Source organism: Saccopteryx bilineata, chromosome 1 (assembly GCF_036850765.1).
Source record: "Saccopteryx bilineata isolate mSacBil1 chromosome 1, mSacBil1_pri_phased_curated, whole genome shotgun sequence".
Lineage (NCBI taxonomy): Eukaryota > Metazoa > Chordata > Mammalia > Chiroptera > Emballonuridae > Saccopteryx > Saccopteryx bilineata.
Window position 1 is genome coordinate 286560680 of NC_089490.1, and position 14462 is coordinate 286575141.

General features: G+C 32.8%; 1 protein-coding gene across 4 annotated transcripts in view; it reads right to left on the reverse strand.

Annotated features, from left to right (window-relative positions):
• The window catches only part of CDH18 (cadherin 18), a 713946-nt gene that overhangs the window by 3259 nt on the left and 696225 nt on the right, over positions 1 to 14462 (reverse strand). For 3 of the 4 annotated variants that reach the window (XM_066244055.1, XM_066244046.1, XM_066244072.1), the window contains one exon: positions 8733 to 8984. In XM_066244055.1, the coding sequence (XP_066100152.1) occupies positions 8733 to 8984 (252 nt within the window). The remainder of the gene's footprint in view (positions 1 to 8732; positions 8985 to 14462) is intronic. The other variant, XM_066244062.1, reaches the window with a different exon arrangement.

Consider the following 14462-nt stretch of genomic DNA (forward strand, 5'->3'; position numbering starts at 1 on the left):
AACAAAAGTACATATGCATATGTATTACATATGCATAATATAAAATTACTAACAAAATGTATGAACATTATCACATATATGTGTGTACATACACACACACATATAATTAACTTTGCCCCTTGCAATATTTGAGATACAAACATATGCACCTATTTTATAAACATATTCATAATATACATATATATATCTATATATCCCAATATTATTGCATGAGGCATACTTATGCTATATATGCAAATACTATAATATCTTTATGATATATATGTATATATTTATATAATATATATATAGAATAAGTCTGTCCCATTTATCCATGGGTGCATATGTCTGCATGTATGCACAGATATACACTTAAAGATAAACAATTTTAATCTAAAATTCATATTTATTACTGTATTTTGCCTATTCCTTAAATGTATGTAGGCTATATTTTATCTGGCAACCATAATCATATGTAAGATTTAAAAATGTTTGCAAAGTGAACAAACACCAGGTTAGGCATCCTGTGATTAAGAACATACCCAGCACCGTAGAAACTGCCCTTTTACCCCTTACTTCTAAAAAGTCATTTCTAGTCTTATTTTTATTGTTATTATTTCCTTGTTTCTTTTTATGGTTTAAACCCTTTTATGTATACCCCTAAGCAATATAGATCACCTTCAGCCTGCATCTGAACTAGATATCATAATATATACATGCTTAAAACTTCAAAAGATAGAGAGAAAGAGAAAACATATTTTCAAGCCAGAATTGAAAAGGAAATTATGAGAGAAATTCACTACTATATGTGAAAAGGGAGTCATAGTGCTTGAGAAGGAGACTGATATTGCAAAAATTAAAGGCAAGTTGAAGTCTATAAGATGAATGAAAAACAAGACAACATATGAATTTTCAGACAGGGTAAGAGAATTATATGGAAAAATATGGAATAGAAGATACCGATGCAGTAATTGGAAAATGTAATAGGGGAAATTGTGGCAGACATGGGAAGCTTTGGGTCCCTGTGTCTGGAATGGAGTTGTTACAGCAAGCTGGAAATTAAATGCTGATGCTATATAGCCCTGCTTCAAATACTACACTACAGAATGAAACAGTTCCCATGCATGTTGCCTCTACTTCAAAGGCATTCTCTAATATAGCATTTTTTTTGGAAAAAAAAGCAGCTTTCAATGAATGTAGTAAATATGCATTTAATAATTCACTGTTTATTTTAGTGTAAGTCCAGCCTAGAGCTTTGTATTACAATGACTCAGCAGCTTCTTCAAGTAACTCATTCCATTGTGTTCAGAGCTTTAGATTTATCATCCACTATATATTTTTTCCACTTATCTTTATGATTAAATGAGGACGCTGTTCTAGATTAAAATATCTATTTCTACAGATTACCTAATTTATTATAGTAAAATATCTTACATTTGTCAATGAATCAAGATATTTTCCTTTCCATCAAAATAATTGGTGGTTGATGTCAAGGGGATTTATGTGCATGCATAATAGGGAGACCGTAATCAATACTACTGTTAAAGTATAGAGGTAATTTGCATCCTTTACCACTATTAATACCATATTTCCCTAATGAAACATTGTGTACAATGCTGGGCTTAGTATGATGATGGTTTATTTGCTTATTTCCTAAAAGTGAAGAAAATATTCCTGATATATTTTTATTCAAAATGTAGATATGTTAAGTTTGAACTTTGAGATTTTACATCTATTTTTTTCCAGGCACAGAGAGTTATTTTTCAGTGACCAATATTCTTAGATTTGTTAAGTAATTATGTGATGTAAGGATCAACATTTAATTAATCATACACCCTGAGACACTTTTAAGGGCGAAAGGGATGTAGTTTATAATTACACCAGGGCATCTGGACAGATATGAACATATGGTCACTCTGGTCAAAGGTAAATTCAAATCAACTTAGAGAAGAATGTGAAACATGGATGATGGGATGTGGTTTTGATGACTACTTAGGTGGTGATTCAGGACGTTTTTGGAGCAGGAAGCACTCAGTAGGTATCTCATAAACAATTCTTGTGCAGAAGACAAAGAATCATCTTTGCAAAACTGTCAATGTAGCATTGTGTTAAGTGAATCTTTATGCATAGTAATAGCCTCAGTAAGACAACAGTTTTAAAATATATGTTAAAACAGCTTATGGTTACTAATAATACCAAACATAATTTTACTGGAAAAAATCAAACTAAGTATTTCCTAAAAATCTCAAGACCAAATTTATTTCAAGAAAATAAATGAAGATAATATATTATATAAGCAGATTTGAGAGTTAAATCTTTATTTAAAAACTGATAGTCAAATGAATATATTCAAATGACTCCCTCCATCCCCACCAATCTATCAGACCACATATAGGAAACATGGTAATTCTTCTTACAGTGGGTGATCTGGGAAAACAGAATATGATAAAGTCATGATATTGTAAAAAATAAAATAAATAAGACATACTAAATTTCTTCTTCATTCAAAATTATAAATAATTCACGGTATTTTGAAGTTTAATTATATAATCTTATTTTAACTATAAATAAAATGTATTATTTTACAAAAGTCTTTATTTTAATGAATATTTTAATCTTGGTTAGTGTTTTTCTTTCATTTTTTTATTCCTGAGTTCGTCCAGAAATGTAAACCCACTTAAATTTTTTTTTTTTGTATTTTTCTGAAGCTGGAAACAGGGAGAGACAGACAGACTCCCGCATGCGCCCAACTGGGATCCATCTGGCACGCCCACCAGGGGCGAAGCTCTGCTCACCAGGGGGCGATGCTCTGCCCCTCCGGGGGGTTGCTCTGCCGCGACCAGAGCCACTCTAGCGCCTGGGGCAGAGGCCAAGGAGCTATCCCCAGCGCTCGGCCATCTTTGCTCCAATGGAGCCTTGGCTGCGGGAGGGGAAGAGAGAGACAGAGAGGAAAGGGGGGATGGAGAAGCAAATGGGCACTTCTCCTATGTGCCCTAGCCGGGAATCGAACCAGGGTCCCCCGCACGCCAGGCCGACGCTCTACCGCTGAGCCAACCGGCCAGGGCCACTTAAATTTTTTATTTAAGAATATTAATGTAAGGGGGGAGGGGGCGAAGAAGGAAAGAGGGGTTGGGGAAGGGGAGGGGCACAAGAAAACCAGATTGAAGGTGACAGAAGACAATTTAACTTTGGGGGAGGGGTACACAGCACGATCAAATGTCAAAATAATCTAGAGATGTTTTCTCTCAACATATGTACCCTGATTTATCAATGTCACTGCATTAAATTTAATAAATAAATTAAAAAAGAATATTAATGTAAATGTATTAATTATCATTATTTTATTCAGAAAGAAATTCAACTTTGGGAAAACATTTCTATTTGTTTTCATATGTATGTATGTATGTATTTATTTATTTTAATATCTCCATGATTGGAATTCTAAAGGGTTTTGAGTTTTTATAACTTATATTGTCATAAAACTTGCTTTTGAATTATATAGTACTCCAAACATACTTCCTTCAAATGCTTTTCAAAGCAAGTATTTTTACCTGCAAATATCTCTTGATTCTTTTTTACACAATCATATATTAATACTGTATTTGATTAGAATGAAGTGGCCCAAGTCAGAGAGATTATTTTTATTAGCTTCTTTCGTCAATCGATTATACCTGGTATTGGCACTTTACAGTGAAACCTTTCTTTTCAAACCAAAGGAAGCCCACAAAGTCATCTAAGATAGCTCTGATGATAAACAGGTTGACAGTTATCTCTTTATCAATTCCATGTGTTTCTCCTAATTCCTTACTTTCCCCACACCAAATCCATTCTGATTTCCATTTATCATCAATTTACATCTAAGGGTAGTAGCCATCTAGCTGGTATAGTCATCTAAGTCACCAGCATATATGCGATGTGTGGACAGAAAGGGTAGCTGAAAGAGGTATGATTGAGATCCTGATTCAATGATTTCCTATACCAGGTGTGATTAAGGTTTGCTCTGCCAGCTGTTCTGGGTCTCCTGGCAAGTGGTGGGTTGAAGCTAGTAAACAAATGTCAGATCCAAGGAAGGGATGATGACTAGATCAGCCCCTCTTATAGCACCAAAATCTGAGTGCACCATAAAGGCTCACACTTAATTCTCTTTTGTCCAGCCCAGGAAATAGATCAGAAAAACATAATTCTGAAAGAACATAATGTTGCTCTCAATCTATACATCTACCATTTAAATTTAGGCCCTTTAGTTTTTAAGCACTATTTTCCGGTAATCAATAAATACATAGCTGGAGTCTAAATATACTGTAAAATATTGAATTATAGTTTATATTTAACTGATAATTAAACATAATTAAGCACTGCAAAATTTTGCAGATACCTCAAAGGTCCAAGTTGAAACTTTGTTTTCACAGATTTAAAGAGAGAAATAGGAGGCTGAATAGGTTGTCTTAGGTCACACCATAATGGCAAAACTAGGGCTAGGTTTATACAATCAAGATCATGTCACAAACAAACAGCAACTAGTTAAAATGTATTTCAGAATTAAAATATTAGTTTCATGATATGGTTAGATTTAGGGTTGAATGTTATTTCAGAATTACACATCTAAGATAAAGTTTTGCTACCTCTGCTGTTGCTAATATATTCCTCAAAAAGTGTAAGCTTTTTTATTTGCATTTATCTAATAACCAATGAAGATGAGCATCTTTTCATATATCTGTTGGCCATTTGTATTTCTTCCTGGGAGAAGTGTCTGTTCATGTCCTCTTCCCATTTTTTTTATTGGATTGTTTGTTTGTTTGTTGTTGAGTTTTAATGTAAAGTAGTACAACCATTATGGAAGAAAGTATGGTGGTTCCTCAAAAAACTAAAAATATAACTACCTTATGACCCAGCAATCTCTCTACTGGGTATATACCCCCAAAACTCAGAAATATTGATATGTAAAGACACATGCAGCCCCATGTTCATTGCAGCATTGTTCACAGTGGCCAAGACATGGAAACAACCAAAAAGCCCTTCAATAGAAGACTGGATAAAGAAGATGTGGCACATATACACTATGGAATACTACTCAACCATAAGAAATGATGACATCGGATCATTTACAACAAAATGATAGGATCTTGATAACATTATACGGAGTGAAATAAGTAAATCAGAAAAAACCAAGAACTGCATTATTCCATACGTAGGTAGGACATATAAATGAGACAAAGAGACATTGACAAGAGTGTGGTGGTTATGGGGGGGGGCAGGGACAGGAAAAGGGGGAGGGGGAGAGGCACAGAGAAAACTAGATAGAAGGTGACAGAGGACAATCTGACTTTGGGTGATGGGTATGCAACATAATTGATCAACAAGATAACCTGGACTTGTTTTCTTTGAACATATGTCAGCCTAGTAAAATTATTTATCGATGTCACCCTATTAAAATAAAAATAAATAAATAAATAAATAAAACAAAAAACCCACTATCATTCAAAATTTGTATTCATTAATAAAAAAAGTGTAAGCTTATAACTTAACAAACAGTTTTAAATTACAAATTAACATATTTTGAGACTGTTGGTTAGAGATCTTCTGAAAAACAATAAAAACTTTAAAAATGTCATGAAAATGTATATTGCATTATAAATTATGATTTTTTAAACTCAAGTTTAAAACATTATTCTTCAACCTTTGGGTAAACTGTTAAAAACACATTTGAGGTTCAATAAAACTTGAGGAGTAAATATATTAAATAGCACCTTGGTTTCCTTAATGCTGAGCGATTACCAGGAATTTAGAAATGTTCTCTTATATGCCTCAAGTGAGAAATAATATTTTTATAAATAAATTAAATGGAAATATTTTTATGAAGTAATAAAATGTTACTTCATTAACCTTCAATGCACCTGTATATTAAAATTTTTAAATTACTTTTTAAGACCTTATCTTACTGAAGAAAACAGTTTTGAAATGATAAATGATAACAAAAGCCTAAGGGAACATGTCTCTCCAAACCAACCTATTTTATACAATAAGGACTCTGGAAGAACTTATATTAAATTCACTGAGTTTCATCCTTTGTTGTATAGGTTAGAAATCCTAGAGGGATCAATGTTTGTAGTTGTTTCTTTAAATTTTATCTTCTGGTTTTTATTTGTTTATGAGGTTTCTTTGTTTTGTTTTAATTTTCAAAGACAAGAAATATAGTGTGTTAATATCTAAGCAAAGTATTAATAGTATCTTGACCAATCAATCTATAAACAAATAAACTCTAGAAAGCCAGATATTTCTGATTTTCTTCTCCACCGTTCATGTACTGTAAAAGTCTACACTGCAATAAAATAGTTCCTGTTTTGATGCATCAAACCTCCATATTCCATGTTGATATTTTTGGTAATCAGTTTATCTAACCTCTGACAGCCTTTGACATTGTTGAATGGCCTGTCCTCTTTAATATCTTTCCTTCCTTTGACTCTTCTGACATTATACTTCCCCAGTATTCTTTTTCCTTCTCTGACTTCTCCTTTGCTCTCTTCTACTATCTTATCTTTCTTGACTTAATGATTCCAATGGAATTTATCACTGATCAATCTTAATTTATTATCTCTCTCTCTTTATATTCTCTAGTTGTAGTGACTCCAACAAAGTTCACTTCTGATGTCCACCAGCTCAGGGAAGAGCAGGATTCTCATTCAGCAAGAGATAAAAGGTCTTCTTTGATACAGTTCTAACTTTGCTATATATCAAATTTATCCAAGATCACTTTTTATCGCTATTTTATTTTTTGCCCATGGAAAGTTGTTTCAAAAAAAGGACACTATATTACAGACATAAATTTCTGTTCACAGACATGTGATTATTAACATTGCCATTTTCTAATGTAATTTAAGGTACTTTAGTTAAAATTTTTTTAAATTTATTTATTAAATTTAATGCAGTGACATTGATAAATCAGGGTACATATGTTGAGAGAAAACATCTCTAGATTATTTTGACATTTGATTGTGCTGTATACCCCTCCCCCAAAGCTAAACTGTCTTCTGTCACCTTCTATCTGGTATTCTTTGTGCCCCTCCCCTCCCCCAACCCCTCTCTCCTTCTTCACCTCATCCCTCCAACCCCCCAACCCCCACCCTTGTTTCCATCACATTCTTGTTCATGTCTCTGAGTCTCATTTTTATGTCCTTTCTATGTATGGATTCATATAGTTCTTAGTTTTTTTTCTGATTTACTTATTTCACTCCGTATAATGTTATCAAGGTCCATCCATGTTATTGTAAATGATCCGATGTCATCATTTCTTATGGCTGAGTAATATTCCATAGTATATATGTTCCAAATCTTTTTAATCCAAAAGGAGAAATGCACCCCCATGTTTATGGCAGCATTTTCACAATAGCGAAGATCTGGAAACAACCCAAGTGTCCGTCAGGGGACGAGTAGTTAAAATTTTGATAAATACTTTCATCAGGAACCTGCACCATATTATCTAAGACAACTTTTAATTTCACCTACAACAACTGAATATGATCCACCTTTCTTTGTTTTCACTCTAATTTTACTAGTTTAAACTATACTATGTCTGAACTAGGTGTGTCATTTTCCTCCTAATCACTTTGCCCATGTCCTCTCTCGCCTTCATAAGATCTGTTCTCTAAGTCATTCATAGTGTCTTTTTAAAAACACACACTTCATGATGAGATTCTGCTACTTGAGACCTCTCTGTCAAGTCCTAGAAGCCCATCATCTTTACCATGTCCAAGAAGTCCTCAACTGTCTCACCCTTCACTGAATCTCCATTGTACTTTTCAGCCTAAGTCACCTATTCTTCACTCCCTCTGTCAGGTAATTTGTCTTCTACCCCAGAAACAAAGCAAGAAACGTGTCTTCTAAGAATATCTCTGTCTCACCAAAGAATGCAGTTCATTTATTTATTTATTTTATATTTACAGTACCAAGATTTGAGCAAGAGATAAGGCTGCTAAGAGAAAGACAGAAAGGAGAAGGTATGCTGGGAAAATAAATACACACACTTTGACCTATAGAGCTGAAAGTTACTTTACATTCATTTTTCTTTTTACAAAAGTCTAAATTGTTTATAATTTATAAATAGCAATTCTAAAAAGTTAATAGTAATAGCAGCAACAACTGAGCTTGTGATAAGGTTTAGATTATGAGAAAGATAATATAAAATTAGAAAAAGTATTTTATTCTTATCAAATAAAAATCCTATTGGTTGTTTTATCATAAATTTTAATATCTCTAAGGCCAAAATTATTTAGAGTTAGTAACTTTAGAATTCAACTAACATTGAGGATTAACTAATATTTTAGACTAATAAAAGTCTCTACAATAAATTAAAAATTCTTTTTTAATTTGGTGCACAGATTCATTTTAGAACAATGCCATTTTTGTTCTTTGAAGTAAGTTGTAACAGTCTGCTCAATATGGGACTTACAACATTTAATATCAATTGTTTCTAAGATAGATCCTTTCTAAATTGATTTCTCATATTCCATTTTTTTATGATATATCAACTTTATTTTAACACATTTGAGTCCATTTAGTTCTAGATTAACTATGACATTGAGAAAGTCAATAAAAATAAAATTTGTGTAGCCATGTTTTGTTATTCACATTATGCATTTCTATTTCTTAAGTTGTGTCAAAATCTCCCTCTTTCTCTCTTGTATCATGCACTACTGGCTCTCGTAGGGTAAAATCAGAATTACCATTGTACAACATTAGGATTTAGAATGACTTACCTAGGAGAATGAGAACACACAGAAGGATAGCGATTAAGGCTCCTGTACTCAAACCAGTCGAGGACAGGAATGCTTCGGCATGGCAGGTCCGCACGCGCCCATCTCTCTCGCATGCACAAACCCTGATGGTGAGGGTGCTGCTGCTGCTGAGAGAGGGGATTCCACCATCAGAGATCATAATGGGGAGATAATACACATCCTGAATAGTTCGACTAAATCTCCTCCGCCTTGTCAGAATGCTGGCTGTGTTATCTATGACAGACATAAGCAAAACAAAATGTACTTAGTAAAGTTGCCATTAAAGATGCACATTTCCTTTAGTGAATAAAATGAGTATGTGTGATTTTTTTTCACATTTTCAGTTTATGAAATGGAAAAGGGAACATGAAAGGCAATTATTAAAGAGTAACTACTACTGGTACTCAAATTGAGAAATCTATTTGAAAAATTAATTAATGAGTCCAAACTAAAGGAGAGGGAAAATAGTGGAAGACAGAGAAAGGAGAAGCAATATATCCTCAACTTTGGAAAGAGCCACTGGTCCCTAACCCAGACTTGATGACTCTGAATATAAGTGATAGGAATGGATATCTATATTTTAACAAACCATTTAGGTGATATTAATGTACAAAAATGTTTAATATCCACTGGTATAGAAACTATATTTATGGAGTCAACAGATCAATTGATAAACTTTTTTAGATTTAGTGGTGATTTGAATCACTCCTGTTATAGCAAACACATGATGGGAAAGTCAACAATGAAAAAAATACAGTTAATTGTATTTTTATGTCCTTTTTAAATGCTATGCATTACAGTAAATGCTTGCATGATATATTTCGATCAATTCACACAACCTACAAAGGAAAAAATGTTTACTTCCTTACATTTTAAAGAACATTATTTTTACCATAAAGGATAATCTGAACATAGAGAAACTAAGTCCAGAGTCTAAATTGGCCAAAATCAGAGCTAGTGAATGAGCAGAATACAATTGCAATACACTGTAGAACCCTTCTCAAAAGCACAATGTCATACTGACTCTAATCCACCAATTCACTTCCAGTTGGTATTGATGGCCTCAGGTGCACAGGGTACAGGGTTATCTTAGCATTGCTATTCTTCATCCTATAACTGTTAGCTTAAAGACCCTCCTGGTACTCAGTTGGATGTGCTGCTCAGATCCCCTGCATGGAAAGACCTGCTGTCCTAGCTATAGATTGCTGGCTTGAACTAGGTCACACTCTTCTGGAGCAGCACACAATCAATAAGTCATTGTTGTAAAGTTATAAAGGTTGAGCCATTTTTTCTAATATAGACAATATTGAAAGGCAAATTTAGTTCTCAGTATTGTCCACGGGGTCAGTGTAGAGACATTTAAATTGCATGGTAGCTTAGTTTCTCACTCTTCTCAACCCTTCTTCTTCTTTTTTTTTTTTTTTGCAGTGGTTCACAGATATTGATCCCAAGGGTACACTCTGGTAAACGCCTCTTCCTCTGAACTTCAATTCAAAGTCACTTCCCAGAGAACCCAACCTGTCATTTAATTACTTTTCACTAAGAAGTAAATTAACAATTAAATAATTATGTTTTATGATTCTTTTTTCTTATTTCAATTTCTCTTATTTTAAAAATTGGAATGTTGTGTCATAAAAGTATGTTCATGATAGTCACACTAAAATAATCTATAGATATAGTTTCTTGGCTGTACATTGCAAAATTAATATAATAAAAACACAATAGATTTTCTAAATATTATATCCAATACAATAATAAAACACATGAATTCTACATATTCTATATGAATACATAGTTATATAGTATATAGATAGCTAGATAACTTGTTGAAGGTTTGTTTAGAACTTAAATGAATCATCTGATACAAAATTAAAAAACACTTTTTACCTGAAAAAAGAGAAATAAAAAATCGATTGTTTATTCTGAAGTAGACTGCATGATAGAAAAAAAAAGGAGGAAATATATCATATGTGTTGTATAACAGTATTAACAATCATAAGTACTCTCCCTAAACACCAGTTATTTGAGAAAGCATGTTTGTTATTTGAAGGATGTTCTATCATGATTAATATAAACTTACCTATATGTACAATTCCTTAGTCTAAGTAAAAGCTATGAATTAAGTGTTCACGGGCACAAACATATTTAAGAAGCTCACTACTGGCCCTCTGAAGGAGATGTGTAAGGCACTATCCTTGATCTCAGTTAAATGAGAACTAATGTGTGGAATGACATGATAACATTTACAGGTGGATGGGGAGTTCCTTAGTGGCTATGGTCTAGTGTACAATTTACATTCTTAATTTGGAAGTATATTCTGTTTCAGAAGAATTACTGGGCATTCAATCAGAAACATGGTCAGAAACCTAGAAAATAGAATATATCTGTGGTGTACTTTAAGTTCTCAAGAAGAAAGCTCTCAAACATGGAGGCATTAAAATGTGTTTCCTTCTTTTCCTGTGAAAGGTTTCACTTGTGAAAAAAAATAAAACAGAAGATTTGAGAAGCAAAGAGCAGCCCACCTAGAAAGGCTTAGCACAGCAGAATAATGTGCCCTTGACAAGGGACATTATATACCTCATCAGAACTGCAAAAAAATGTACATGGAAGAATGTTCACTAAACTTGAAAAAAAATAAAACTTTTAACTAAAATGAAAGTAATTAAAAACATATATATACATATATCTATGTATACATACATATAAATATATATTATATATATATTCAGAGAACAAAATTTGTATAGCTAAAATTTCAAAATTATACAATAGCAACAACAAATCTCTATAATTTTAGTTTTTAAAAAGGACTCCAAATATTATAAAAAGTTCTGTATGATTTTTAAATGGCTAAAAAGAATTAATATAAGCTGAATAAAGCCAAACCACAGTAGGCTAGAACATTTGCAGATGAGAAGTGCCAATTATCAATGTCAAATAAAGGACAATCTCTAATGATGTGTATGTACACAAACTTGGTTCTTAATTCTAACTCTCAAGCGTTTATGGATGAAGACAGAAGCTTATAGAACCCTTGGAAGCCAAGTTTCTGTAGCTAATATATTGGATTAGGATTTAAGGAAATTTTGAAAAACTAGCATAGGACCTTAAACTAATAAGAAGACATCAAATAAAGATGCATGTCAGATTATAAACTTTAAAAAGTATGTGACGGAGATGGCTATAAAAGACCAAATAAATTAAAACAGTCTCAGAAGCATTCAATAAAAGTATAGAATGTCTATGCATCTCTTGATTGAGAAGACATGCATTGAATACTGTGTACACTTTTGCGTTTCTTGCCTTAAAAGTGATTCTTTAACATAATGGAATGTGTATTCAGATGAACTTGACTGGGATGAGAAAACATAAAAGCATACCATATGAGGACCTTTTGAAAAAAAATGTAATAATTGTACAAGTTGCATATGGATTTAGGTGATTAAAGGATCTCAGAAATTGTCCCAAAAAAATTGATAAACTTTTTTAGTAAAAATTAATAATAGTCCGAATGGTCATGGTAACTATATCTTCATTGTAATGTAGAAATAGCCTTGAACATATTTTCATCTTTCAAATAGATGGTAATGCATTCTTTATTTTGTTATAAATTCCATATCTTGTTCAGAGTAGGGGCATATATATATATATATATATATATATATATATATATATATATAAAAGAAATTAGGAAGGCTGTGGGAAGATATACTTGATTACATAGACACATTTGTGAGAACTGGGAAAGAATTAAATTGGAGTCTTTTGAAAAACAACAATAATAATAAAATTTATTTTTGTAGCCACAAAATTGCAGAAATTTTGTAATTGATAATTTTGTGGGTAACTTTCACAAAAATATTTACAGTAAAACATTGTTAGGGAGTTATATTTCTTCATTTTTTTTTCTTAAGTGAGAAGCAGGGAGGCAGAGAGACAGACTCCTGCAAGTACCCTGACTAAGATCTACCCAGCAAGCCCCATATAAGGTGATGTTCTGCACAGCTGGAGACATTGCTCCATTGCTTGGCAACCAAGCTATTTTAGCACCTGAGGTGAGGTCATGGAGCCATCCTCAGCACTGGTGGCCAAGTTGCTACAACTGAGCCATGGCTGTGGAAGGAAAAAAGAGAAATAGAGATTGAGAAGGAAGAAGTGGAGGGGTGGAGAAGCAGATGGTTGCTTCTCTTGTGTGCCTTGACCGGAAATCAAATCTGGGACATCCATACATCAGGCCGATGCTTTACTACTGAGCCAAGCCAACCAGTCAGGGTCAGCAGTTATATTTCTATTCTTTGTTTGTTTAGGAAAAGAAGGCTACAGAAAATAGAAGTTGCCCACTGATATTGCAATTCAGAAATAATTTTCTGAAGCTATCAGTTTGTGTCTAATTTTTTTCAGTATTTTGAATAATATTGAAAGGTTCTAATCTCTATTTTGACTTTCATAAACAATAATGCAGTTAAAAGATGGAATGCTTTAAAAACACTTCCTGAAGCAAAACAAATCTTAAAGTCAATATTACCATGTATCATTAAAATTATTAAAACTCTGTTCTTCAAAACTTTTTAAATTATTAGATACTCATACACTCCCTACTATTTCAAGAAACTTCTAGTTTGATAATGCATCATAAAGATATACTTTATCTCAGGCATTTTCCAACAGATTATTTAAAAAGTATTTCCAAATGCATCAGAACAGCAGAAACAATGGAAGATTCTCAGATGTGGATCTCTCATTGAACTTTTATCTCTAAATGTGTCTGAAGAGAAAGTCAGAAATAGAACCTTAACTTCCACCAGACAGATAAATAAATACTCATGGCTGCATATTGTTTTCATTTTTTTCTGGTCTTCCAGTAGCAGTAAGCTCCATTCATAAACTAACTATTATCAGAGCCCATGCATGAAACCATGCTCTATTGCTTTCCTGCAGAGCTCCTTTCACATAATAGGTACTTGAGAATAATGACTTGAACTATGCTCAGCAGGAACTTGTCTTTTGTTATAGTATCCTTATTATGTTGACACATATTAAGAAATTAAAGCCAAAGTAAACTAATATATCTTGTAATACTTCAGTAGCATGATCTGCTCATGTTCCCAATTGTTTTTTCCCCTTGTTTCCTTACTTCCCTTTCTTTGAATCTTAGAATTGACCTTATCTTGATTCTGCCTGTTCATTTAAGTTTGTAAATATCCTCCCAGTCTCACTTGTGTTTCTGCCAAACCACAATTGTAGGATCTAGTATGTCATTAGGTTCTTATTTACACCCTGGAATGTCATTCCTTTGACCATCTGCCACACTCCTTCTTGATAATTTTTAAATCCCAGATAAACAAAACCATTCATTGTCTCAGGTTTCTGCTTTCATATTCATACATAATTTCAGTAAAATAGTTACAACCACTGTGATCAATTCCACTGAGTATATAGAGAAACTTAGAATATGGTTTCAGAGGAAATTAGCAGTCAATCTATTAAGTCCATTTTATCAGTTGCCATGAATTAGGTATTCTAATTTTATTATGCTATTTCCTTATAAAACATATTCCCCCACTCCTGGCAGGATAACATCTTTCTCTGTAAGGAAGCTATCATCTATTATGACATTTTAAAACCATACTTGAAACTATTCCATCTTTCTGTGATATTAATTTTGTCTATCTGTGTATATATGACTCTGTATATTAGAAACTTTAAAAAAGA